Below are 27,959 nucleotides of genomic sequence, written 5' to 3'. Positions count from 1 at the left end.
ACAACAGAACAAAACATCTGAAAAGCTAAATGTCTTTATATAATTAATTCACATGTGCAGCCAGTGCAAATGGATGACATCAGTTTGGACAGGTTTAAATAATCACGAGCTAGGTACAGACAGATTTTGTTCTTAATTCAAATTTTATTTAGAATTTAAATTTATAGTTTAAAAAGTATGCACATTCTGTAGGTATAAAAGTTTAAAAAAATACATCAATTTATTGATAAATGCTTCAGGTTAAATTTACATTTTCATTCATATCATTATATTGCAATAATTGTTTTGCATCTTTTAACACTTATAAAAATAAATTAGTGAGACTGAATAACCCATTGGAACCATGCTAAAATAATTCCTTAGAAAAGAGGGGTGAAGTTTGCCATAGTAATTCTTAATTCCTTGCTACTGTAAATAAATAACTCTTCAATTAAGGAGTATAAGGAAGTACAGGTTAGCAGAAAAGCACTTACCCACAGGGTGAATGGAAAGCCATGGTGGGATGTCAAAAATCGTACCAAAAAAATGTAGAATTAATTTCTACCCTGCCAGCTGGCAGCAACTGACCTCTGAAAATACCAAAGCCTTCTCAGCCCCACCTGCCCAAATCCCCCCTTCCTTGGGGGTGTGTATGTGGCCTGTAGAGGACAAGGAATGGCTCTGTACATCCTTTTGGTTAGAAGGACTATCAAAACACCTCTATACAATTTGGTGACTATTTTTACCTGAATCAAGAATGTGTTTCCTTAACAGGAAATGTTTAATGGCTCACCATAAATGACTAGAGATAAAAGAGGCTCTGACCAGATGGTGATAGCTGAATCTAATAAGGTCACAGTGAACTGCAATCCCACCCAAACTCCCCAGGAGTAATATTATCATTCCACCCCTTCAACCTCATGTGACAATTCTGGCTTCCATTTTTGGGAGAGTAATTTAAAAAGAAAAGAAAAAAAAAAAAGTAACTGGCTTGGTGCTGAACTTGTATCTCCAGAGCCACAACCCTTTAGAGAGGGCTCAAATGCATCTAACTATCAGCAGCAGCCAAGAGTACCACAAGAAAAATACATGAAACTCTGGAAAGAGAAAAACGTACCAAAACATCAAAAAACAAAGCAAGATGTTATAAAGGAAAAACAAAAAATAATTTTTGAAAAGTAAATACCTTCCAGACCTTCTTTATATGTGAAAAAAACCATGGAGGAAGAAACAAACAATGAAGAAAAAAAAAACCAAACCAAACAAACAGAGAAAGGGTGATGTGTGTGTGTGTGAAAGTTAATAGTCAACACCTGCAAACGGCTGTTCCTGCAATACACAAGGTCATTTACATTAATCATTCACCCTACCTTCTCTCTGGCCATGTTTCTGTGCATAAATCAAATGCAATGTATTACCCAAAGGGTAACCTTGTCCTGGCATCACTGAACATTCTTCCTGGAAATGGGAACATTTCATAATTCTGAGACCTTTCCTTTACAAAGATGGCTACAGACACATGCACATTTATACATAGATATATACAAACAAGGTTAGAAAAATATTTATTTTTGCTTGTTTAAATAATTACTGAAAAGTGTTAATACAGTAATACGTTAATATTTGTACAATTAAAACTTTATATATAAATATTATATAAAGCATTTTTCATAGCAGCCATTGCATATATAGTAAAACAAGTCTATCTGAAGTCCCTGCTGCAAAACTCAGGCCAAGCAGCGTTCATCCTCTTCTGAGAGAAACATCTGTACCAGAGCCAGGAGTTCAGGAATGAGGAATTCTGCTGCCACTGCCAGCAGAGATGTTGCTTTATCTTCTACCAGGTACTGCCCAGGCCACCTAAGTGCATAGTGTTTTTGGGGAGAAATGTCACTATGTGGAATCACATTACAGCCTAAGCTTGGCTCCAACACAAATCAGGACAACACCTTCCAGGAGAAAGGCAGAAACATTACGGAATGGCTTCAAATGTGCTAACACAAGGTGGGCCATGGCCTTACCACGGGGTGCTCAGGGGCACCATCACTCCTCACTCAGCCAGGGAAGCCCAACAAGGGGCACGGAGGCACAAGGAGATGACGTGCAGGACAGGATTTAATAACTCATATTTAGTTTGTTTTTATTGAGTTCCCTTTCCAGGTTTCCTATGAGAGTATCAATACTTTCCTGCAGGTCCTTGAGGTGTGCTCTGTGATCCACTGCAGAGTCCACGGCTGGCACCGCCAGGCAGCTCCCACAGGGGAGGTCTGTGGGGCCGGGCTGCGGGCGTCCCGCGGGGCCGTCTGGCTCCTCGGCCCTGCCGCTGTCCTCCCCGCTCTCCGTGCCCTCGGAAGGGACATCATCATAGTCTGCCTCCCCCAGGCAGTCCCTGGGGCTTAACAGGTAGTTCTCCCCACAGCTGCTCCAGTCCCCAGCATAGCGGTTGCTGGACGGGCTGTCGAGGCCGGCTGGCCTCGGTCTGAGCACCCCCGACATGTCGGCACTGCTCAGATTCAGCACCTGCGGTCTCTGCCTCTTGGGCCTCAGGTAATTCAGGCAGGAGGAGTGCTCAGGAAACACACTCAGATGTGCTGGCTCTTTGGCAGGCGAGTGATGAACTAGAAAAGAGAAGTTAAACCAGTCACAACTGAACCCATGCTGCAAGACAAAAGTCCATGGCAGCTGCCCACTGTCATCCCTCAATGTCCCACTAAGCATGCACGAATACATGCAATCTTACAGCCAACACATTGCACACTTTTTGCCATTGTTTGATATAAAATAATTAGGAAAAACTACTTTTTTCCTAATTTGAAGATTCATGCCAGATTCAAATTACAGTAGACAAGCCTTTCTAAAAGTAGAAACTCCCAGAACACCAATTAAATTCATTTTGAGTTAATCACCATTCAGCTCTGGTCAAAGAAAAGCAAACTGCTCAGTTCACACACTTCACCCAGGCTAAGGAGTAACAGAAAGCAGGCACAGCAAAAGAGGTTAAAACACAAGAAAAAACCACCTCTGAGAAACCCCTAGAGAAGCTGACAACACATTGAGCTGAGCTCTCGTGCTTCTCTTGTGCCCTGATGCTCTGTGCTATTGAAGGAGCTCCCCTGCAGTAATTTCTCTGGGCAGCACAAGCAGAGGAACACTCACACAGGTTTGCTGGCAGGGTTACCTGAGTTCACAACTGCCCAGCACAGTCCCTGACAGGCTCCTCTGCTGTGACCTGCTGCCCAAGGCAAACAGCACTGCTCTGCTCACTGCCCTGGGCCTAGTAAGTATCTGAGCTGCAAAACTTCTGGTTTATACACACCACTGCTTCTTGTAATGAGCAGCACAGACTTCCTATTCCCATTGACCACTGAAAAGGCAGTGCACACAAACCCATGCAGCTCACCACGTGAGCCCCTCCTTGTTAGACTCCCCACACACAAGCACAAAGCTTCAGTCCTGAAATGTGCCCAATCCTTCTCCTTCTGGACCCAAAGTAAGGCCTCTCCAGGGGATTTTGCTTTATGTCTTGCACAGTAACAAGCAATAACTCTCACTGCTTTCCCCCCCTTACTATAACAAACCCCTTCTGTTTAGACTATGCTCCATTAAGCGAAGGGCCATGGGTTAACAATAACTTGCCAGTGTTACACGGGCTGGCCAAACAAGGCCTATTTGTTTTCGCCTGGAAACATACGGAAATTGAAGGATTGCACAACACGTTGGTTATCAAGCTGTCTCAAACTGCAGGAGATTAAATATAAGGGACCAGACTGTGATCCTTCCATTCAATCCAAGTGTGCTGTTCACACTGTGTGGTATTCACCTACTCAGGTCTCTGCATTTGTGTTTTACCTCTCTTTTAACACAACATCCTGCACAGTTCTTGCAAGCCAAGGGATAGGACTCAGCTTTTTCTTCTAAGTGAAGGAAAACTCTACTACTTACCCTACTCCTACCCTCTTAGAGCAATACACACTCCCATGGGCAGAGCTGCATCCACTTGGTTTTGCAGCCCACAGCAGCCATGCCATAACCCATCCCCAGGATTTCAGGATTAGTTTCTGCACAGTGCTTGCTGCCCAAACAGCTCTTGGTCTCCCTCTTCCTCCACCTACATGCCCCACCTCTCCTGCACAGACTCACTCATCTAACTGAAAGCTTCTATTCATTTTTGGTGATCAGCAGCTTTGGAGCTGCCCACCTGCAGCTGACAAGTGACCAGCAGCACCTTCAGTCACCTCAAACCCATCATGGAGTAGCAACATTTTTCCTTATTCAAAGCTCTGCAAAAACAAGTAGAAGTTGCAGACCTCTTACTTTAAGGATATCTTCAACTCTACCAAACTACAAGAATGGAAATAAATTAACCCTATCAGGTCAAAGCTGAAGAGCAGGGGAAAAAATCCTACACCTCTCTAATATAGATGTGGAAACTTTAATGTCACTGAGTTAGTGTTTTCTACTGTCTTTACTCACATAAATTCTTCACTATTTCTTTCATTATACTCAAACACTGCCATATGGTAAGAAAGTAATTAAAGCAACAAACTTCCCATTTAGCAAAGTGCCCAAATAGAAACTGTCATCATTTCTTTAGATTAACAGTGATGCCACAGTACCTCACATTTTAAGAATTCTGATACTGCTCAATCATCCTGTGAATTAATGTACAGTGTCACACAGTGCAAACACACAGCAATGGTTTGATTTTTTTTCCTTGATCAGATGAAAGTACCTGGCCACAGCTGCAGTAAATAGTGAAGAACCTCTATGTGCTTTTTAAAGTCCAGGGCAGTAGCAAGCTCCTCTGAGTCTGTGAAGACTCTGTTGTTATGGTTGGTGGTCTCCTGCCTCTGGCTCAGTAACACAGGGCCAAAGCACACAGCTAAATTCTGGCACGTCATCTTATTCACTTCGTGGTAAGAAGCCACCAGCTTCAGGTGATCCAACAGCATCTTCAGGGTAGCCTAAAGAAACAAAATACTGCTCAGGAAACCAAACACTAGACAACAGTGGAGCTGGTCACAGCTCTAGAGGGAAAAGATCAAGGCTGATAGCTCTGGTTTTACCACCAACACTCATCAACAGAACATCCAAGTGCTGAATTAGAAAAGCTGTATTTGACTATGACAGAGCAGACCAATTAAGAGAGAATTTCTGGTAAGACTCAGTTTGTTTCTTATCTAAACTCATTTTCACACGGATGAGTTTTCTCACAATACATCAGGAAGGGAAGAGAGGCTGCAGAAGCAGTAGAGATGATCCAGGTACATTAGAAAATAAAGAAACCCTTGAGATGATGTCAGCATCTGAACAAGCTTCCAGGTAATTCCAGATACTGTGCAGGCCCCTTGCTCCTTCTCTCTCTCCTCTCAGAAGGGGCTGTGGTTTGTGGTGCTACACAGGAATTTGGCAGGTAACAGTGCACAGCTCTCTCACACTGCACAGCAAGGGAAGCAAAGGCTTTATTGCACATACTTAAGAAACAGGAATGGATTTGCCCAGGTAATTCCAACACACAGATCAGAGAGCTCTGCAGAAGTGGAGCAGGACAACACACAAGAATTATCATTTATCTGATCTTGTAAAAGTAGAGATCACTGCCATTCATTCAGTTTTAAAGAAACAATTTAAAACGAAAACTAGAGCAAGTCCAGCAATGCAGACCCTCCAATTCATTGCAGCATGGAACTATTTCACACATGTGGAGCATCACAAATGCAAGTGAACCACTTGATCTGATAAATAGTTCTGAGACATTTTATATCCAGTGTGAAAATGTTCCTTTAGTTTCTGAAGCTTGTGATTTACCTGAATGTGCTAACACGACTCACCTTCTCAACATCTGGCAGGCAATCCAGAAGGGCTGCTGTGTGCTCAGAGTCACTTGGGTCATTCTCACAACCACTGGCTGTCATTTTCAAGGGATTTTTCACCATTGCATCCAACACTGCTTCATAGAGCTGCTTGGTTATCAGGGGAGAGGGCAGCTCTCGCAGATAATCCTTTAGGACACCTAATGGGACACAACAGCTGCCTTTAACAAACTGCAGATTCCCTTTGCAGCAATTTTTGGGAGCATTAAAGCACATCAACTGCACTCATTACACAAGAAAATCTTCTGTGTCAGTGCCAAACCTGGCACTCAGGAGTGAGGGATGGGAGGACAGCACCAAAAGGGCACAGCAAAGAGGGGCAGGAGCACAGGGCTGCTGCATGTGCAGCAGTGAGGACACTGGGCACCAGGTGAGCATCTCCCCAAGCTTCCCTCCTTCAGGGTGAGAGGAGGCAAGGAAAGGACTCAGAGCAGTCCACCAGCAGAGTATTCAAGGAAAGGAGCTCCTACAAACATCAAAGTCCAGCTTTTATACAAGCCTATCAGTTAGTTTTCATTTTCTGTTTATTTTCAGCTATAAAATGATGAGCAAACATCCCAGTGCCAGGGGCACATACAGCAAAGCACATGGTGCCTTCTCACCCAGCCGACAGAGAGAGCCACCAGCCCCCTGCTGCCCCAGCACACCACTGCCTCCAGCTGTGACAGATGTGATCCACATCCCCGGGAGGCACTGCCTCAAGTGCCCAGCACCGAGCCCTCCCTGGGGCACAGAAATGCTGCAGCGTTTCTGCAGCTGGGTCTGCTGGGACAGAGGCTGTTTCAGGGACTGCAACAACCAGGCAAGCACCTCATTAACACCTGTTCTTTCCAAAGAGGAATTGAGGTTTGCATTCTTGTAAGCTGGCTTTGGGACCTGGCTGACACTTCATTTTGAGAGGGGTTTCAGTGATAAAATAACCCAAAATATTAAGGCTTCTAACAGCAGTCTCTGGAAAGGGCATAGCAGGCTGCTATCGAGGACCAATATCCAATACAAACAACAAAAAAATTGAAGGAAACAAGTCTGCTTCCCAGCAGTTTTCATTTTCCTTAAAAATTTGCTTTCTGTGCCATAAATATCTACTAATTTTAGCTAGATCACAACTGCATTTAAATACTTTGTTAGGAAGAAATGCTGGACTAAAAGAAGCTGTTCAAAAGTAGGTACTGCAGTTAACAAAGCAGCCTGTCCTCCAAACAGGTAAAGTTTGAAAGGCAGATTTTTTTAGCAGGCCCTCCTCACAACCTCGTAAAATCTCACATCACAGCAATTACCATCACACTGTGCCATTTAATAAAGCAACAGTTTTCATCAACTCAAGTCTGTGTAACAGAGCTGTAAAATGAACTGTACAGGGTGGGCTTTGTTACAAGGCAGTTTCTAACAAAGTACACGGAACAGAAGTTAACATTTTGTCCTTCACATGCAGAACGCATGCAAGAGTTGTCTTCTACCTATATAAATATTTTTATTTAAAAAAGAATCCTGCCCTTGCAGCAGTGCCCTGAACCTGAGCTGCCCAATCACCTCCTGCTGCAGCACAGCCATGGGGCAGCCAGGCAAAAGCAGCTCTGCAGACACCACACGGCCTCCAGGAGCTCACTCTGTGCTCAAAATGGGAACATCCCCTCAGGACCACAAAATATGACAACAACCAATTTTTCCTGAAAAAATATTTCCCCTGGTGTTTTGGTGGGATTTTTTTGTTTGCTTTAAAAAGAATATGCACTTTTGGTACTGCTCCACTAAAGTGGCTAGTTTTTGTTTAGTAACTTACTCATATTCCTCCCTTCCCACCAAATATTTTTTCTTCCCTGAATTTAGAGGCTCAGGTTCCCTATGTGGTTTAGCTGGTTAAAATATTTATGAAACAAATGTGGCAGATGCTGATGCTGTACAACATATCTGGAATATTTTCCTTTTTTCATAAGCAAAATATTAGCAAGAGATGCTGACTTCTATCAAGATCTCTGTTTCAGTTGTGCTTTTTTTGGAGGCAGAGGCTGAAATCAAAAACAGCTTACAGTAGGAAATTATATGTTCTAATCAAATTAGCTTATACTAAACACAACTGTCTATTAATAATTATTCAGCAGGAATTCCTGCAATAGCATGCACAATCATAGGACTGCCACCTGCCAAAGCACTTTCTCCTGTCCAACTCCAGATAACAGGATGGTTTGAGAGCCATGAATGCCCCTTGACCTTTCTAAATCCTTTTGCCATTCACTCAGCTAAGTTAGCCCTCTAAGAGGCTGCTGTTATTTTTTTTCCATCAATCTACGCTTCCTGCTGCTGCCAGCTCACTAGCACATTCCTCTTGACACAACCACACACAACAAATTTAGACAGAGAGCAGAAATTGCCATCCACTTCATTAATTCCTCATTTTTCTGACCCACTGAACTGTTAAGAGCATTGCAAGCTTTATGCAGAGATATAAATTCACGTGGATGCCAAGAGACACGGTGCAACATGGCTACAGGTCAGTTCCATGAACTGCGTGCACGCCTCAGTTTGGTCCATGAGCCCACTTCATTGTGTGTCAGCTTGTGCCAATCCCAAGAGTATTTCTCACTCAAGATTTAATAATTGATGTTCATTCTTTAGTCTTTGGAGAGCTGTCAAAAAAAAATATTATTCATCTTTTTGGAAAGGAGCGCTACTCAAATTTCAAAAAGGACATAAGGCAGCACTTCTCTTCAAATCAGCCAAGATTTATGCTGAGGATTCATATTCTGTGGAACACATGTTTTGGCTGATAGAAGTATGAATCATGTGCATCAGCCTCAGCATTAAGTAATCAGGGGAAACATTCCCTCTCAACCCAACTCCCTAAGCACATGCAGTGAGTTTTGTGGGCTCTCTTATTCCTGGCACTAGGCACAGTGGCTAACTCAGCTGTCCACTAAACTGCAGTTTCCCCTGTCAATCCACAGCAGGCAGCTTCCCATAACTGGAGTGGCTGCATTTGGTCAGTGGAAGGTACAGATGCCAAGAGCCCTTCCCTCCCTGCTCCCCAGCCCACAGAGCCCCCACAGTCAGTCCCTGCAGCACAACGCTGACACAGGCACTGCAGGCACCTGCACAGCACAGCTGCAGGGCTACCAGGGCAAAGAAGCTGCTTTTCAGTGTAATTCCTTACAACTCTTTTCCCTTGTAAGGAAAGCAGCATGTAAGCTAGCTCTTGCAAGAGAAGGCCAACTAAAGGACACCCAATAGACTTTCTGTAAGGCAGAAAACAAAGCTGTGGTCTTTTCACTCTTGCAATGCAAACTCTGGATGCAAAATGATTTCATGGAACAATCTGATATTAGAAGTTCTCATCATTTTTTCTCATTAATTTATTTGTAAAGAGAAGAAAATGACCCAGTTTAAAAGATCATTTATACTTTTTACCTTTACTGGACACCCCATTCATAAAAACTGTATAACATCAGAGTGAAACACTGGTGGGTTAAAGGCTGGACTTGATGATCTTAAAGATCTTTTCAACTTAACAATTCTATGATTCTATAAATACAAGTTTCTGATGCTGACAATGCTGGTACTTATGAACAACACTGAACCCACAGCAAAATCAGCCAAGGCAAGTAAGGCAAGCTGACTGGCTGCACACCCTGAACCAAGAGGTTTATGGAACTCAGTAAATGTCATCGGGTAGCATCTTCTGATATGTTGTATCATTATAAAATGTAATGAATAAAATTAATTCCCAGTACATTGAAATGAAATAAACCTCCAAACAGGGTATAACTCTTCTATACAGCTGGATGTTGGCTATTACAGAAAGGGTTTTGGCACAGAAAATTTACACCCCAACTACTGTTACAATTTCCATCCCTTGATATACAGGCAGTGAATGCTTCTGACTAATTTCTCAGAGCAACTGGCTTACTCAGTGATGCCTGAAATTAGATCAACTTTAGCTTACATCAAATATCAATAGTTATAAAACTGTTCCAGTTTTTAGCAAACCAGAAAAACCTCAACAACTGAGTTCAGTTCTGCAGTGCAACTCCTGTGAAGAGAGCCATGTAAGGAGCTGATGCAGACAGGCTGCCCAGGAGCAGCCTTACCTCTGCCTGGAGCTTGCTGAGTGACACCAAGTGAAGGGCCACTCCAGGGAGCAGGAGAAAGCCCAGCAAGGTTTTAAAAAAGCAGTGATCAAATGAAGGCACTTTCCTGCAGTTCTAACTAGCCTGCACAATACAATGGGAAATCTGCTTCCGTATCTCCTGCAGTCTCCAACATAACGGGGACAACAGCTGGTCCAAGGCAGCCCTGGGTCACGTGGTGAGGATCCACCAGCAGAGCAGAGAGGCCTGATCACAACCAAGCTTTTCCAGATCTTCTCCAATACAAACCAATGGCAGAGGTTTAACCAACTCCAGGACCCCAGCTCCTTTTAGACTCCCACTTCCCTCTGTACCTGGTGGAACAGCTACTGAAAACAGGTCCTTCCATGTCTTCCCCTCCCTAAAAATCACTGCTGCTTCATCCATACTTACACATCCCCAAAGTAACCGCACTCATTCCCACCCAGCTTTCAGCAGAAGTTAAAAGCTTGTTAAAATGACAACAGAAAAAGAGTTCAAAGCACAATTTCCCCCTTTTAAAGGTACGTGAGGAACACGGCACAACTCTGTTGGAAGAAAAGCAAGTCAATGTGTTACCTGTTATGACATTAATATCTGGGTACTGGCTCTCACAGAGAGTAACAGCCTTGCTGTCCCTCTCAAACGCTTCTCGAAGCTCCTTCTTCACCGCTGCCGAGCCACAGAGCCGGTACAGCCCCACCACCTGCAAGCACAAAGCACAGCCATGTCAGCCCTGCCTGCCTGGGGACCAGTCACTGCACCCTGTGCTGGGCCACCAGAGAGCCCAGCAGCAGCTGGTGACTGCACCCTGTGCTGTGCCATCAGGGAGCCCAGCAGCAGCAGCTGGTGATGCCCTGTGTGCTGTGCCATCAGGGAGCCCAGCAGCAGCAGCTGGTATTGCCATCATGTTCTGTGCCATCAGGGAGCCCAGCAGCAGCAGCTGGTGACTGCACCCTGTGCTGTGCCATCAGAGAGCTCAGCAGCAGCAGCTGGTGACTGCACCCTGTGCTGTGCCATAAGGGAGCCCAGCAGCAGCAGCTGTTTGGGAATGCAGCTGGGCTTGCACAGTTAGGCTGTGCCATCACCCCACACAGGACCAGACACTTCCCAGGACACAGGAGCTGGGAGCACTCAGAGAAGGATGCTCCTGTGTTCTCAACAGTCAACGTGCTGAGCAGTGTTTTTTTGATGTAACACGAGTCCTAAATTGGAATGGCTTAATGTTTTGCTTTTATGCAGAATCAGGAAAGAAATACAGATTAAGCATATATTTGCTTCTCACCCTACTTATGCAGATCATTATTTTTCCTGGCATAATTGTTTGATTATACAAAATAGAATTCAAACATCAGCAGAAAGAAGTGAGAAGTGTTTAGAGCTTTATGTAAGCAAAATTGCAGTACAAATACAGTCATTAATCATCAGCAGAAGAAAAAGTCACACAACTGACTCCATACTAAAAATGGGCAAAGTTACAAATCAATTAATATACCAACACAAACCCAAAATAAGTGAAAGCATTTTCCTACAGTATTATATTATATAGTAAAAAATAAAAAATTTGGTTTTATACCCTTAACCAATTTCAAGAAAATTATGACTACTCCATTATTACACCTATAAGATGTTGTTTTAAAAGTTGATAAGATGCTGACTTCCATGTGTTTCAAATTATATTAAAAATTTTCTGCAAAACAGCTATTATTTAGCATGCTTAAGGTGACAGGAGTGAAACCTGCACCATTCTTCAACTAAATGGCCATTTAAATAATGCACTTTCGTGTATTGAAATTTTCCATTTTATCATTATTTTCATCAGCACCATTTATGTAAAGTACTACTATGATCTTACAAAACTAATTCTTAGAAATATTAATTTTATTTTAATTAGTATTATGGGCAGGTGTATTGAGCAGTAAAAGATTAATTCAAAAGTACCATGGACTCAATACAAAAAATTATCCAAAACCAAGCCAAACAAAAGAACCCCACCTGTACTGTATTAAAACCATGAGAATGAAGGTATGAAAGCAAAAGCATTTTTCTGGTCATATATTAATTGGAAAGTTACCCAATGGAATTTGTATCCCCCATTCTCAAGACCAAATATGACCTAGTATATGCCTAAGAAAATTTCTTTTAAAAATTTAAAGTTTCCTAATGCCACATCTGAAATTCAGGTGGAGATTATGCACCATGACAGTATTTCTAGTCTATAGGAAAGTCAAAAATGTCACACAAGCATGTGGTTAAAAGAAGAAGTTAACAGTATATTTTGCAGTTTTGGTTCTCTCTGTGCAAATACAAAAATAGATTTCATGCTTGTTGCGGTGTGAAAAGCATCAAGTACATTCAGATAACTCAAATCCCAATTGCTTCATTACCAGTGTTGCCTTGATTACCCAATATCATTTGCATGACTAGGTGCTAATAAACCCATAATAAAGTGCTGAAACCATAGGACACATATACTAGAAAGAATAAAACTTCTCTTTTCCAGTAACTGCATGTTAGGAGAAGTACCCACAAGAAAAATCACACAGCTAATAGCAATGATGACTTTCAGCAAAAGAGCCACGTGGAAGTTCCATTTCCCTCTATAGTTCATGACCTGGGTTATAAACAGCAGAGCTAATCTCATCACACCTGCAAGCATATCCAAACCTGTCAGCAATTTAAAATAGTAACACTGGTAGGTGTGACTACTTCTCAGTTTCACCTGAGTGAGAACAGGTGCAAAAGACAAGGAGGGCTCACGTATGCTGTGGAACAGCAGGCAAGAGTCCTCCCACCAGCTTCAAACAAATTGCCATGGGGAACATCTGAGCCTAAGACTCTGCATAGTCCTTCTTAACAGACCTCTTGTCTAGCACCCATAACCAGTGATGTTTTTCCATACCTCATTTCTCACGCATATTTTTATTCATTAGATTACATCAACCAATAATGGGATGAAAAAAAAACCACTGGGCACTTTTGCTTTGCAGCACTCCCAATTTTGAGGACAACCTGTAGAAAGACAAGGAGCAGTGGTGTGAGGAAAGAACTAATTCAGGCCCTCAGGGACTCACCCTAATGCTGTGTACAAAGTGGTGACAGAGATGGGTCTCAGGCACACTGGCTTCAGACTGCACCCAAAGATGGGCTCACTGTGTCCCTGCACAGAGTGTCTCAGCTTTGGGTCTGAGCAAACACTCCACCATATCATTTTGGCATTTAGATGTGTGTCCCTACAGACTGACCCATGTCTCAGGGATCAGACAATCTCAAGTTCTCAGCTGATCTCTGCTTTCCAAGGGTGACTCTACACACTGGGGGCTGCAGATTTGTTTCACAAACCCCACTCCTAAAGCTCTGCTGGAAGCAGTTCCTGCGAGCAAGTGTACTTCTCCTCTACAAAGGCCAAGCTGGAAGTGCTGACTGCACACAGTCCTGTTATTCTTCCCACATTACAATAGCCAGTACACACAAGAGCAAAGGAAAAAAAATTGACTTGTAAAGACGTTTTTAATTCCCCCCATTTCCACTCGCTATTTACACTGCAACAACAGCTATCTCTACACAGAAATATTGACAAAAGAGATTAAAAAATATGCACAGTACCTGACAGCCTCTCTTTTCAATCTCCAGAATGCATTTCTGCAACAAAAGTGGCACCATCAAGCCTGCATTTTCCTTCTCTACAACTTTCCGAGCATCCACCCCAAACATCACAGGCTCACGGTCAGTGTCAAGGCCATCAAGAGAGTTTTCCCACTGCTCCATGAGTGACAGCTTGACATAAATAAGCCCCCTGGGCTCCAGCTTGACAGCCAGCTGATGTGTTTTGGTGACCCGAAAGAGAGTGGGAAGAGCCACAGTTCCATGACAACACACTCTGTTTTTCCGTGGGGTGGGTTCCCAGCTGAACACCACCAGCTTTAAGTGCTGAGCATTTTCGATTTCTATGTTGAATGTGTGGTCCATGTCAAGAAATGTTGTCCTACATGTGAGCAGGGCAGTCCTTGCTTTGTTTACTGAGTCAACCTGTATTGCACAAAAGACATCTTTTGAGTCTATTCGTGGTGGCTTTAAGTCTTCAGCACCATAAAAGTGAATGCTCATGAGTCCAGAGATGTACTGAGAGCACTTGGGTTGATCAGAAAAGTTGTAGTGTCTGAAGGCATCGATATCTATTTCAGGTTTACCACTGTTACTTGGAAGGCTCTCCTTTCCTTTCCCACACTTGGTGTCATGTCTGTGTTTACCTGATTTTGTTATAAGTTCAGGAGAGTCACCATCACTGAGGTAACCACCTTTGTTGAAGGATTTGGAGCTCCTCAAGCTCTTCTTTTTGTAGGTGTGTTGTGAGGACACACTGCTGTCAAGATGGTAACGGCTTATGACATTCCTGCTGGCAGCTGTGGTGGAGTTTCCAGAGGAAGGCAAAGACACTGTATGGCTTGTATCCCGGCAGCTACTTTTCAGCAGGGAGGGAGGATTATCTGAACTACTATGGCTTGAACTTCCCTTCACACTCAGCTTCCTGCTCAGCTCTGGCAGCTTTTTCATTTTCATGGAAAGCTTTCTCACAGTCCTGGGAGATTTAATTCTATCAGGGAAAGGCCAGTTGATTGATCCGCTTTTTTTCAGGGGACTAGGACTTGGAGGAGAAACCTCTGTGGAGGGTATATCAGGTTTGCGTGCAAGAGCAGCTCCAAACCCTTTAGAAAGAAAGAAAAGGAATAATCATTTACAAACTGCAATTCTCAGCAATGAAAAAATAAAACTTCAACTTGGGGAGAACATGTATGATTTGTCATAACCTGGTAAGTACAATTCATTCAGACACCCTTCACTCATTCACTCAGATGTTCACAAGTGTTCAGAAAGCTGCGCTCTGCTGACTCAATCAGCCAAACTTGGCAATTCACTGTCAAAAGCCAGATTTGTTCTGCTTTATGGAGATGAAAGGGCCAGAAACTTCATATAAACAAATGAGCAATTGCACCCGCTGCATTCAGCTTGAGCCACTTGTGCTGCATCCCCCAGACACGCACACACAGCCACATTCCTGGGGCACAAGTGCAAGGAAACCAGACTGAAAAAATCCTGGAAATATGGCAAAGGCACCCTTGTCTGCAGAGCAGTTAGCTACACAGCCAACACATCAGCACTGTCACTCTAATGTCTAGAGGAAAGACACTTGTCTCTAGGAAAGAATGTGGCTCTTTGAGTCCTTCTATTACCTCAAAGAGCCCTAAATCTCTCCTGTGTAGATGCAGGCAGTCTCACACCTTTTCTTTCATTCTTCTCAGCCTCTCCTTTCTACAGCATGATGTAAGATTTATTCCTTCCAAAAGCTGCATCCTGCACTGCCTCATTTCACTGCCTGCCAGCAACCTTCCATGTTTCCTGGCACTACCACCCCACAAGAGTTTTTAAAGTTAGACAGCTCCCAAGTAACATCCTCACAGGAAATCACCCCCCTTTCAAGGTACCAAAAAGGAAAAAAAATATGTAACAGCAAGCACTGATGCTAAAAAGAGCAAAAGAAAAAAATCCAAACCAACAACACTTCCTCAATTTAGCAGCAAAGAACAGTTAATTAAGGAACACAATTAGACATAAGTCAGTATTGCACACAGACAGGAACCTGTGGCTCACCTCATGCTCTAATACCCAAGAAAATGCAAATACCAAGTTTTGCTTAAGTCATTCTCACTTTTACCAGCATGAGGCAGCAATAACTGTAGGAAAATTGATCAATTTACCTTAGTTAAGAAACAATGCAGAAGGGAAGCTGAGGGAAAAATGATAGATATTAATAAAATTACATTATTACTTTCACTTAGAGTCACTTTTCCTCCTCTTAAGAAAAAAAGAGTGCCTCTTGCTAGCAACAGCCATCCCAATCACTATTTTCAAATGTTAGCAGCTCCCAAGAGGACTGGGCAGCCTCGCCTGTGCAGGCTGGGGCTCTACAGAGCCCCTAAACACACCAACCCTGTGTGAAGCAATTAGCCCAGGCAGCTCACAGAGACTCAAACACCTTTATCCATCCATCATTCCCCTTTGCTAGCCACAGAAAAGGACATTGCTTACAGCATATAAAAAGACAGAAAGAAGGGTTGTTTTCACAAGATGCTTAGTAAACCATACTTTAAAGGAGTTTCTCCTTCTGATTTGCCAAAGACTTACTACTTTAATTCTAAACTAACCACTTCAAGTCCACAGCAAGTGATTCTTACAAGTGCTTTGTGCATTCAAATTAATTTTCACCACTGGACTGTAATGTACTTTTTATACTTCACCAAGCCTTAACAGCTAAATCAGGCAATCTGGTCTTTGACCAAAGTCATCTGCTGTGGTTTTGGTTCCCTCGCCCCCTTCCAAGAAAAACCCTACAAAGGCTAGCTCTAGTCTCAACAGAAGTTTGGATTAAGTAACTTTTGCAGACGGTGGCTTAAAAGAGTACCTTTAGAAAAGGAAGTTTCAGTTACGAAGAATAATGCATAGAATCTGTTTTCCAGAGGAACAGAAGAAAATTCATTTAATCCTGCATCTCATGGAAGTAGTTCCCTTGCAGGGGCAGGGCTATTTCTAGCACGCCTGCTGTGCTTTTCTGGCAAGCAGCTAGTTAGAAATGTGGTGTTTGACAAAGGCAGACAAAGCCTTCCCTTGTACTGCAAATCACCGCACGGTCCCACTGGTGGGCTGGCGTGGAGCGCTCTATAGCAATCACTGCCACACTGCAGCCTCTAACATTAATCTCCCCTTTCTGTCAAAACTCTCTGGCACAGGCTTGCAAAAGCAAGCCAGCAAATTAAACTTTCCTCACCCCAACTCATTAAAACCAAAGAGTCACTCTAACACTATGACTTTTCTGTGTCCAACTTGTGCTGCGTTCAGCAGCAAACAGTTAAAGTGAAATATGCGGCTGGAGGAAACTCAACAGTGGAGCATTATGCAGGATGGTATTCCCATCAGCACTGAGCCACATGTTGTTCCACTAAAGCCAGCAATGTGCTGAGGTATGCATGCAATTTTAAAAGAGTGTACATGACAGCTCTGAACAAGCTGCAGGAGGAGTTGTAGCACAGTCCAGTAACACTGCACTGCCCAGCCTACCCAGCTTTCTCACAAGGGTGACAGCAAAACTGAGTTGCACCTCTTTTCTCATCCAAGTTATAAGATTGTGCTGCAAACAGCAGACATTAAAAATATTGTTACAGAGAGGTGACAGAAGACAAAACATAAGAGGCACCTGTTGCACCAGGACAGCACAGGGATGGCCAGTTTTATATACACAGCTGACCATGTGTATGTAATGTTTGTATTTTACAGTGAGAACATTCAACCCCTGGAAACACCCAGGGACGCAGTAGAGTCTTCACTCCTGTAGGATTTCAAGCTGCAGCTGCACAGGGTGGGGTAGGTGGTCTCACTTAGGCTCCTTGTTCCTCTGAAGGGTGAGCCAGATGATCATCTGATCCCTCTCCAGCCTGGGCTGTTCTATTATACTGGCTTTAATATATTTGCCTTGTGTCTTCTGACACTTCAGCAGTATGAATACAGAAAAAAAAAAAAGCTTTTGCAGGACAATGCAATCCAAGTCAAAACAAACAGACACCCTAAACAACGGTGTGTAACATCAGCTGTGGATTCAGCTTGAGCAGAAAGCCACCCTTTACTTTGCTCAGCACTGTGGCTCTGTGAAAGCAAAGAGCCTTTCCATGGCCACAGAAACACGAAGAGCCCACAGTGCCTCACAAACCAGGCCCCTCTGCCCGCCCATCCATCCAGGTGTCCACAGGACAGTCACCAGTGTCCCCTCAGCCAAGCACACCCCTACACAACACTGCCCCAAGGGAAGAGAGGGCTCAGACTCAAGCACCTCCAACACAGGCCCTGCCAGACATGGGCAGTGATTTAGCACAGTAAACATGCTTGTCTGTCCCTGTTTAATGGACTTTATATGTGTCTGGGCACATTTATCACTGTCACATCCATTGCCAGCAACACATGCCGTTTTACAGGCACATTTGACTACCCTGTCATATATGCCACATTCCCCATTGCTTAAGATAGGGTTTCTGAGTTATTTTAAAGTTACTCAGAAAACCTGCAACTTATTTTTGGGGAACAAGTTGAGGGGAATAAGTTGGTCAGAAAGCTATCAGTTGCTTACTACACCAAGCTATTAAGTATCAAACAGCCACTCTCACACCTAATGAAAATGCTGAGTTAATGTATTAAAAGTGAAAAAGCAGCAAATCAAAATAGAAGAGCCCAAATATCTCAAATCCATTCTTGTAGCAAACAATAGGTGAAAGAGGGGTGTTTTTCTGTGGCAGAATCCACAAGAGATACTGATGTGGATCCTCAGCTGACACACTGCACACCAGCTCTACTGATGTCAAAGGTTGTTTCTCAGGTGCAGGCATAAAGATATAAAACTTCAGAGCAGAACTGTAAATGGCATTGAGAGAACAACTCATGATATATCAAGTTGAAGCAACTTCAATTAAGATGTAAGGTAAGCATCACCTCTATCTACATCAGCAACTGGGCAAAAGAAAATTAAAAAACTAAAAAGCACTTTTAAAAACTGTGTAAAAAACAATTATTTCTATGTAAATCCTAATTACTTATCTAACTGAATAGAAGAATCTCTGCATTTAACATGTAAAGAAAAGTCTTTTTAACCTCTATATAAATGACTACTTTGACCAATGCAGTCCCTATCTCACATACTGCTTCAGAGTCAAGGAATGGAGAAATTATTAAAATGGTAAAAAAAAATCTCAGAATTTTGTAAAGATAGTTTGTTTTCTTTGATTACTATACACACTGATACTAATAAGGTTGTGATGAACTCATCAACTCAGGGATCACTTTTATAGGAGCAAAAGACAGAAAATACATTGCTTAAAATTGAAATGGGAGGTGGTTACAGCACAGCCCCTCCAAGGCTCAGGCATGAGAGGTGAAGGGGGTGACCAGTGCCTGCTCCTCATCCTGGTGGTGATCCTCAGAGCATCCACCATGGGGTATCTCACTGCAGACAGGAGCAAGCACATGTAACAGCGCTTTACTGACCAGATTTAAAGAGTTCAGTATCTCCAAAGCAGCATGAGTTTGCTGCAGATGTTTGAAACATCAGTGACCCTGCACAGGAACCACAGGCGGCTCTGCTCAGACGCTGCAGCCACACCAAGGCACTCCAAGGCTGGAGCATGGCAGTGATGCCAGGCACTGCCTGCTCAGGCTGCTCTCATGAACATTTCCTCTCCTCACTGGGTCTCTCATAGCATGAAAAGCAGCTCTGCCCCTATTTACCCATCAGAGGATATTAACAGTTACTCAAGACAAATGAGAAACTGAAAAAGGCAATAACTACTTTGACAGAACTGCTCCCACTCCACGTTACATCCTGTTGTTTCTCTCACCAGCAGGTCTTTATGGCATTGTCACCCCATGAAGCCAAGACAAATGCATGAATGAGCCTCTGACCTCCAAAAGCATGTGCACAAACTCCCCAAAAACCCACCTAAAAACTGGCTTCACCTCTGCAGGAAAAAGAGGGAGCAGAGGGACCTTTCTGCCAAATCCCTAACCATTCTGGTATCTCACACATTGTGCAACTATTTCACATTAATGCACTTCTGTCTTGTGAAACCAAAGCTCCTTGCACTTGAAAAACAGGTAAACCACAAAGCATCTTCCATCTGGGAAATAAGCATTAAATTTCAAAAATAGTATTTGTAACATGTGGAAGGAAAGGTGTAGAAAGCATTTGCTGCCCAGTACACTCAGATATATTGCTGGAAGCTTGCCTGCATCATGTAAGCATGCGAAATATTTGCATACACTGGCCCCAAAAGATGTATTTGGAAACCAGGATAATGGTCACAGCCTAAGTGGAGAAAGAGCCCTGCAGTTTTAACAGGAATTAAGCCAAGTTCCAGTTGGCACATATCAGGGTTAAGTGGGAATATGGGATCCATCTTCACTTGCCATAACATTGGAAAGAAATTGTTTACAGTGACTCTTACCAGGATTTTCCACCCAGACAACTAACTCAAGTACATTTTTAGTAGCAAAAGCACAATCTAGTTCCTGGCAGCCTTCAATGCACCAATCCTACCAGGATGTCTCTCAGATACATGAGATGATTCCACTCCTTAGGTAGGCACTAACACCAACAGTTATCCTCCCCAAATGCAAAAATATTGTAAATATTGTAAGAAACAGAAGGCACTATTCAGAGCTCTGTGGTGTAAATCTGTCTCAGGAGTCAACATTACAAAGGGATGCTTTTCTTCAGTAATTTGCAGGTGATACACACAGCAATAAAAACACACAGTTAAGAGCTCAGTCCTAAAGAGTTATAAAAAAAATTTACTTCAACATTTTACAGTGAAAAAATTCTCATCTTGCATTTGTAACAAAAAAAAAATTCTATTTTTCAATCATAACCATTTTGTCTGTGCAAAGAGACACATAATTAAAAACAGCCTCCAGGGTTCTTTCCACTTAAATTCTTCTCCCACAGACCTAAGACCCTAAGCTGGGCTGTTTCTACATTATTAACTTGGAACCGAGTTACCTTCTTACTCCTATCTTTTGAATGCATGTTATAAAGAAAATACTTTTTTTTTTCCCAAGCTCTGCTATAAGAGTGCCTTATTTCTAGTCAGTTTCTTTTTTAAAGCCAACAAGGCTAGAATTATTCACTAAGGAATTACCTGACAAATCCTATTAACATAAATGGCATTTACTGTAGAAAGTAACCAGATTAATACCAGGAGCTAGCAATGTAAATTAAGACTATGGGACAAATTAGCACCTCTACAACTATGATCCATTGTACTGGAAATAGTATTTCCAGTTACAGGAAATACCTATTTGGTGCTCTGTTTAGAAAGACCCACAATAACAGAATTCTATCATTTATTCTTTTCATAAAGAAATCTCCTGTCTAATAAAGACTCAAAAAAGCAAGCAAAAAGAAAAAAAAAAAAAGGCATTACTATTTTCACTCTACAAAGTTGGAAATCCAAGTAAGGCAAAAATTTTAAAGGTAAAATTGTTTCCATTGTCCAAAGAGCAAAATACCAAATGACAAAATAAACAAATATATTTATTTTCTTGGATTTTCTACTGCCCCACTTTTTTCTGTCTGTGCTTCCAGAAATCTAACATTTAGGCTCCAATGCTAACCAGTATTGACATATTATATATGACATCAATAAGAAAGGTAGGCAGACTTTTCCCCAAAGCTTTAATTTCTTATTTGACAGGAGTTACTGCTTAATGTACCAGCTCTCTGCAAACAGAGACATCCATTTCATACCAGCTCTATAATTCAAACAAGGTCCTATCACAAATAAAGTGAAATTGGCCATGGTGCCTTTCATGTAGTAATTTTATATGGATGAGCTGTCATTTTAAATTTGACTGAAAATAACTGTAGATACTTTAACTGGATTAAAAAGAACTAAGCCACTTCTCCATAATAAAGCCAATTACCAAGCAGCAGGGATCCACTTCATCATCAATTAATCTATTCAATGTGATCACCACCCAACACATGGAGAAGGAGAGCTGCATTTGAAGTACCTTAATTAACTAAATGCATAACAAACAATCAGGTGAAATTCATTACTTCCTCCCAGGTTCAGGAAACTTTTAAATCAACAACTTTGCTTTCAGAAATAAATGCAGTATGAAAACAAGTTTGACATTTTTCTTCTTACAGAAAGGGACTAGCTTCTTTTGAAAAAGAAATAGTCACCCACGTACGGAGAGATTAACCAACTAAGTGGAGGTCAAGCAGCTTGCAGGACACACACAGCTTTCCTAAATAACCACACTTAGTGACCTCTGCAAAGCATCTAGAGCCCCAACAACGACAAAAATCTACCAAAGAACATATTATCTCATCTGTCTTGCAAGCAAATAAAACTGGTCTAGGTATTTAAAACAGCTATAAAGTGAGCTATTTGTCATAAATGCCCAAAAACTTTAACACACTTTGCAACTAAAAATATGCCTGTATCTGCAGCATTTCCATGAAAAGAACAAAATGTGAGCCCCAGAAGACCAAGAGTTTTTTCTTCTGCTGTTAACAGCAGTTGCTCTGGTGCTTTGAAAACAAACCCTGTTCCCAGAAGGAATATCTCTACACCAGGAATCCAGGCACAGCAGCTCCCACTACACAGGGACGTGGGGCCAGAGACTGCCAGGATGGGGACAACCCAAAAAGAAGTTCCTCCAGAAGGCAATGCACACCTGGGCTCCCACACCAATGTTTCAGGTCCTTTCTGATGAACCAGGCAGAAATACAGGCTCTTAAATGTCAGTGTAAAGTGTAACCTTTCTCCAAAGAAAGAAACCTGGCATTCCCTGTCTCCTAAACCTTATGCTGTTTCTAACTTTGAATAGGACACTAGAGTTAAGGTTGAGATAATATGAGGCACATAAGTAATTAAAAGTAATACCTTTTTGGAAAGGGTTGGGAGAGTTTTTTCTATTTTTGTTTGGTGTGGTTTTATATTTGTTTGGGGTTCTTTAACAGACTGGGAAAAATCCTTAATATGATGCTGAATTCACACACTAATGGAATTATGGGAACGAGACTATCAAACACTCAGCCAAAGATAACAAGGAACAAAGAGACTGCCTTCTGAAAGTGAAAACCACTCTTCTGCAGTCTATTAGATTAGCCTGAGACAGTCAACAAGACAGTAATTACAAAAAGGGACGTGATGAATAGCATTTACATGGTCTACCAAAAGGTCTTTATTAAAAAGTCCCAGACAGCAAGTTAAAGAAACTTCTGCAGACATTAAGTAGCTTTGAGGCAGGAATCCAAGGCCAGGGCTAGACACCAGCTGACAAAGGAAACCCAGTGTGTCCTCACATTACCAGGCTCATTTTGTAAAACCTTTGTCTTCAGTGAGGTGGGGGCCAGAGAGAACCCAGGCCAAGCACACCTGGAGATGCCACGAACAAACTGACTGGGAAACAACTGTGCACCTCTGCACTTAGCAGGCATCAGCCTCACAACCTCAGTCACTTTCAATGCACTCGACATGCACTTCCACCAGAAGTTTACTTGATAACGTAAGAGGCGGAGAAAGAGAAAAGAGACATAACCAAGGAACACCTATGTTCCTGGTCAGTCTTACCTGTGGAAGGACACTTGAAGGCAGGATTGTCCTCTGCTGCTGGCACAGCGGGAGCCTTGCAGGCAAACCTTGGCAGGGGCTGCTGCGGGTGTTCCCCGGGCTGGGCGCCATCCGCCGGGCTGCCCTCAGCGGGCTGTGCCGCCCGGCCGCCCCCCGCGCCCTCCGCGGGGCGTGCGGCTCCCTCATGGGGACTCACGGCCGCCCCAGAGTCACCCCCGGTGTGGGCTTTGTACCGAACCGATGGGGAGCCCCCAGCAACAAGGCTATTCACAGCAGAAGGGTGCACCCCGGGCAAGTCGGGCTCATCGTCTTCAGGGATGGGGTTGTACCATATTTCTCCTTCATCATCCGCGTCGCCGTCCTCGCCGCAGTCGGGGGCGGCGCTGCCCAGCGCGGCCGGGCCCGGCGGGGCGCAGCTCCGCGCCGGCCTGCACGGAGCCCAGGGCACGGCGGGCTCCGGCAGCGGCACGGGAGACCTGGGCACCGGGACAACGGCCCCGGGCACTTCCTGACAGGCATCTTCTTCTTCCAGGGGAGGAGGGGGCCGCCGGTGGGTGCTCTGCTGCAGCCAGCTGCGTTTCTTGGAAACGGTGATGCTGTTCACCTGCGGCCTGTGCTCGGGCACCTCGCCGGCCTGGGGGCACTCAGGCTCCTTCCTGCTTCTCGAAGCTATGTAAACATTTTCTATGAAATCTGAAGGCAAAAGGAGAGGGAAACACAAATGTTTAGAATATCGTTTGGCTTTTGACAGATGAACACATTTGCTGTCATATAACACTTGCATCAGACCTCATTCGAAAGGACAAAAGATAAGGTGATATGAGCACAAAATTAGATTTCAGCCCATCAAAGCAGAATGTGCACTAATATAGCTAATAAAAAGCCAGGCATGTTTGGCTGTATTTTTAACACCACGTAATTTAGATAAATGGCAGTGAGATAGCTCTGCTGAAAGGTCATGCATACTTCCACAGAAATGGCTGCTTTTTTCTGCCAAGTTCAGGTGCAATCGGTCTGAAAAGTTACTACACAGTACTTCTCCAGTTTACTTATGCCAATGAAGAAACAGTCCCAATGTACTGCTTAAATGGCTACAAAATCCCCACATAGATTAATTTCTAGATTTCTGTATAAAGGTGATGATATGTCCTACACCAGAACCTCCAGCCTCCTGTCCTTACCAGCTTTATCCAACAATTAAGACAGAAGCATCCCTTGATTTGGGGGGAATAAAACAAAACACACCATCATGAAAATAAGGAAGGAGAAAGAAGAAATGTAGAGAAGTTTTTAAACAACAAAAATTTCACGCAAGAAGTAAACAAATTCCACTGACTGTTCCCAAAACTTGAGAGTTTCATTGAAGCAACAAACATTTAATTGTCCATGAAAAGTGCTGCTCACACTTGAGCCCCCTGTCAGATCAGAGCCAAGCTCCATTCAGCAGCAGTGCCATACCCCCCTGGCTGCAGCACATCGGGGAGCTGTGACCCCTGCACTGGGACTGGAAGAAAAGCTGCAAACACATCCAAATTAAAATCAGGGAGCAGGTCAGGTAACCCTCATGCTGCTCTGCACACCAGGACAACCCACACTGGGCTCTCTCAGCCATTGAGGCTGAATGGGGGTAACTGGGTTCACATAAACAGACAACCTCTTTTCATGTGAAGCATCCTGCAACTGGATATTAGAGATAGAAGCAGCTATTCATTACTGCTTGAACATTATTCTTAGCAAAGAATTATTTTCACATCAATAATGGATGTTAAAATATGGGCACCTTTCTGGAGGACTCATGGAGCAGCTCAGTAAATCCAGCCAAGTTTGCTGTAGAAAGGGAGACATGAAAAAGACTCATTTGAACACCTTCCCTTTGACCCTCTTTTTAGGTTTGTACTTTAATGATAGAAGAGATCCTTGATAAGATCTGAAACACCACCATTTTATTTGATGAAAGATTCATCATTTGGTGATTTTTCAAAAGCATACAGTTTGCTTGTTCAGCTCAACTGCAGTGTTATCACTGTTTGTGATGAGAAGAACTAACTTGTTTCAAAGAATTAACAAAATTAATCATGCTCCTTCTGAAGCCTTTGCACTCCTCCACTGAAGTGCTTTGCTACACTTGGGGCCTAAGTCAGTCAGATAGCAGAATCTGAGGGAAATGTGCATGCAGATGTCTTGTCAAAGTTTCAGTGATTTGGCAGCAATCATGCTCCTTCCCGCACCCACAGCCTGGAAATGGAAGCATGCTGTTGTAATGGTTCCTCCTTACACACTGTCACACTACAATTTCACGTAAGAACTAACCAAAAGGATAGGAAACTAATCGGCAACAGGCACAGGGCTATGCCTACGTTTCCAAGAAGTCTCTTTGGGTCAGGGACTTCTCAGGCAGGCATTTTCCTGCCAGTGACAAATATCCTAAAGTCCTTGCTTCATTCCAAGGCTGGTCCCTGCTCTGGTGACATAAATAGATGGAGCATCCGAGAGCTGTATTTCCACAAACAAAAATATCTGCTACTTCCTGCTCTGCTGCACAAACACGGGTCCTTCCGCACTGCTTAGGGCAGGCTGCAATTCCCAAAACAACAGCTCCTGAGCAGCACAGTGTGCCTAAACACACACCCAGGGACACATCTGGTGTGAGCCTCAGGCTGCCCTTCAGCCCGAGCAGCAGAAAACTTTGTTTTCAGCATCCACCCAGGTATCTCCATAACGAGCCATCTGCAAAAGCTTAGTGCAGAGCCATCAATGCAGAGCCTCCAGCCTCCTCCGCCAAGGCTGCCCACAGGGACACTCCACCTTCCACAGGACTCAGGACGATCCCAACTCATCAGCCACATGCTGCCAGAGGTCATCAATTGGAAATGCCCACTGAAACTTATCCACATTATACACTTACATCTCCCAGCTGCAGTTTCTGCAATTGCTAGCAGTATTTGCAAGCACTGCTTTGCCTTTATTCGAACTTGGCCCTGATCCTGAAAGCCCTTATGCCTGTGTTTATTTTAGTAACAAACTGGTTCACATGCAAGTATCTGCACAACCAGTGGTTCAATATCACAGAGCTAGTTTTCAATGTTGTTAGCTGTTACAGGAGTGAGTCAATTTTAAATAAATACAAAGCTCTGAGAGACATACAGGTCAGGAACATACTTTTTGTTCTAGAGTAATGCTTCATTCAGAAGAATGCTACCTACTATTAGCATTTTCCCATACTTATTTAATATTACATTTAATATAGTTAAGACCGTGTCTCCACACAAATACCAAACATGACAACAGTTCCTTTTCAAAAGGCTTCAATATGGTGTTCAAGAAAAAAAAAAAAAAGTCAGGTATTTCCTTCACCTTTCACTCCATTGACAGAAAAATTAAATATATCAGTACTTCAAGTTAAGCTATAATAGTACCAACACGTGTATGCTCAGAAATCAAAGCTACAATGTTTCAACTTTACTGCAGTCAAAGCTGACCTTATGCCAACTCCGTGGGCACAGAAAATACTTCACCACGATCCCATGCCTTGCTTTGCAGATTGCATGGAAGCAGGGAACAGCTTTATCCAGCCTCTCCATATATGGATCAAACAACTCTCAGTTCTTCTGGCAGATATTTAAACACGTTCTCCTTCGCTAAGTTTCCTAACAAAAGTATAAGATACAACTACTATATATTCAAACGGAACACCGACAAAACTGAAAATTGATCTGTAAGATTCCGAGTGCATCTTTAAAAAGCGAACAAACCAACCGAGCCCAGCGGGCAAACAGCAGCCGAGGAGTGACAAGCAGATGTGGGAGCCAGGACAAGGAGCAGGGACGCGCACCCAGCGCTGGTCGGAGCGCCAGGAGCTCTCGCTTTCACGGAATTCCCGCTCCCAGAAGCAGCGCAGGTAGCGATGGCACGCAGCCGCGGCCGAGGAGCCATCCGCGACCCAAGCTCCCGCCGGCCCCGGGCAGCGGGCACGGAGCATCCCGGTGCCGCGGGAGCCCCCGCCCGGCAGGTGGAGGAGCAGGAGCGGCCGCGGGCGGGCAGCCGGAGCCTCGCGGCCGAGCACTTACCCTGCGGGGCGCAGACCCCGCCGTGGCGGTGCCCGGCGCCCGCCGCCGCGCCTCGCTGGGACCTTCTGCCCCGCAGCTTGGAGAGCGTCCTGCGGAGCGGTTCGGCCATGCCTGGCGCTGCCTCCGCGCCGCGCTCAGCGGGCGCTGCCCCCCGGCCCGCGGGAGCGCGCAGCCCCCGAGCGCCGTGGCCGCCCCGCCGGCAGCCCCGGCCCCGACCGCCCCATGGCGCCGCCGCCGCGCGCTCCCGGCCTCGGCTCCGCCGCGCACATACTTGGCATAGCTCAGCGGGGTGAGAGGGCGCCCGCGCCGCGCATGCGCCGGCGCCCCGCCCCGCCTGCGCGCGGGGTCGCCCCGGGGGAAGGGGGCTGGCTTGGGGGGCGGGCTGTGTACGCCGGGGGGAGTGCCGAGCCCCCGGAGCCGAGACGGGCCCGGGAGTGCCCGCCGGAGGGGCCCGGGCGCTGAGCAGGCACAGACTCCTCATCGGTACCCGTTCCCCACGGCGGCCCCAAGCGTCATCATCTCTTTCGGCCACCATGTGCGTGGCGTTTCTTGACCAAGGCCAAAAGAATCGCAGCATATTTTAAATACGTGCTTTCCCTTGTTGTTGGCTCCCCCTGCCCCCAAAGGAACAAGTCCATGGGCTGAAAGCCCATTTCTGCCCCTGGGCTCAGGCTGTGCGTGTGGCAGGTCTCAGTTCCCGGCAGGTTCATCGCAGGGCCTGGCGTGTGGGGATGGAGCTGGCCTCGCTCTCAGCAGCTGTTA

The 27,959-nt window shown here is 44.2% G+C and overlaps 1 protein-coding gene across 1 annotated transcript; it reads right to left on the bottom strand.

The window, feature by feature from the left end:
• Positions 1-124: 124 nt before the first annotated feature.
• Positions 125-27,392, bottom strand: SYDE2 (synapse defective Rho GTPase homolog 2). The gene is made up of 7 exons (XM_059478631.1): positions 27,198-27,392; positions 23,131-23,823; positions 13,559-14,658; positions 10,532-10,658; positions 5,811-5,992; positions 4,712-4,943; positions 125-2,597 (listed from the first exon to the last, which is right to left on the bottom strand). The coding sequence occupies exons 1-7, from the start codon at positions 27,304-27,306 to the stop codon at positions 2,095-2,097; spliced, it is 2,946 nt and encodes a 981-aa protein (XP_059334614.1). The 5' UTR covers positions 27,307-27,392; the 3' UTR covers positions 125-2,094.
• Positions 27,393-27,959: the final 567 nt, after the last annotated feature.

The sequence above is a fragment of the Ammospiza nelsoni genome, chromosome 9 (genome assembly GCF_027579445.1).
Source record: "Ammospiza nelsoni isolate bAmmNel1 chromosome 9, bAmmNel1.pri, whole genome shotgun sequence".
Taxonomy (NCBI): Eukaryota; Metazoa; Chordata; class Aves; order Passeriformes; family Passerellidae; genus Ammospiza; species Ammospiza nelsoni.
The sequence above is the reverse complement of the archived record's forward strand: the minus strand, read 5'-3'. Positions and strand labels throughout refer to the sequence as shown.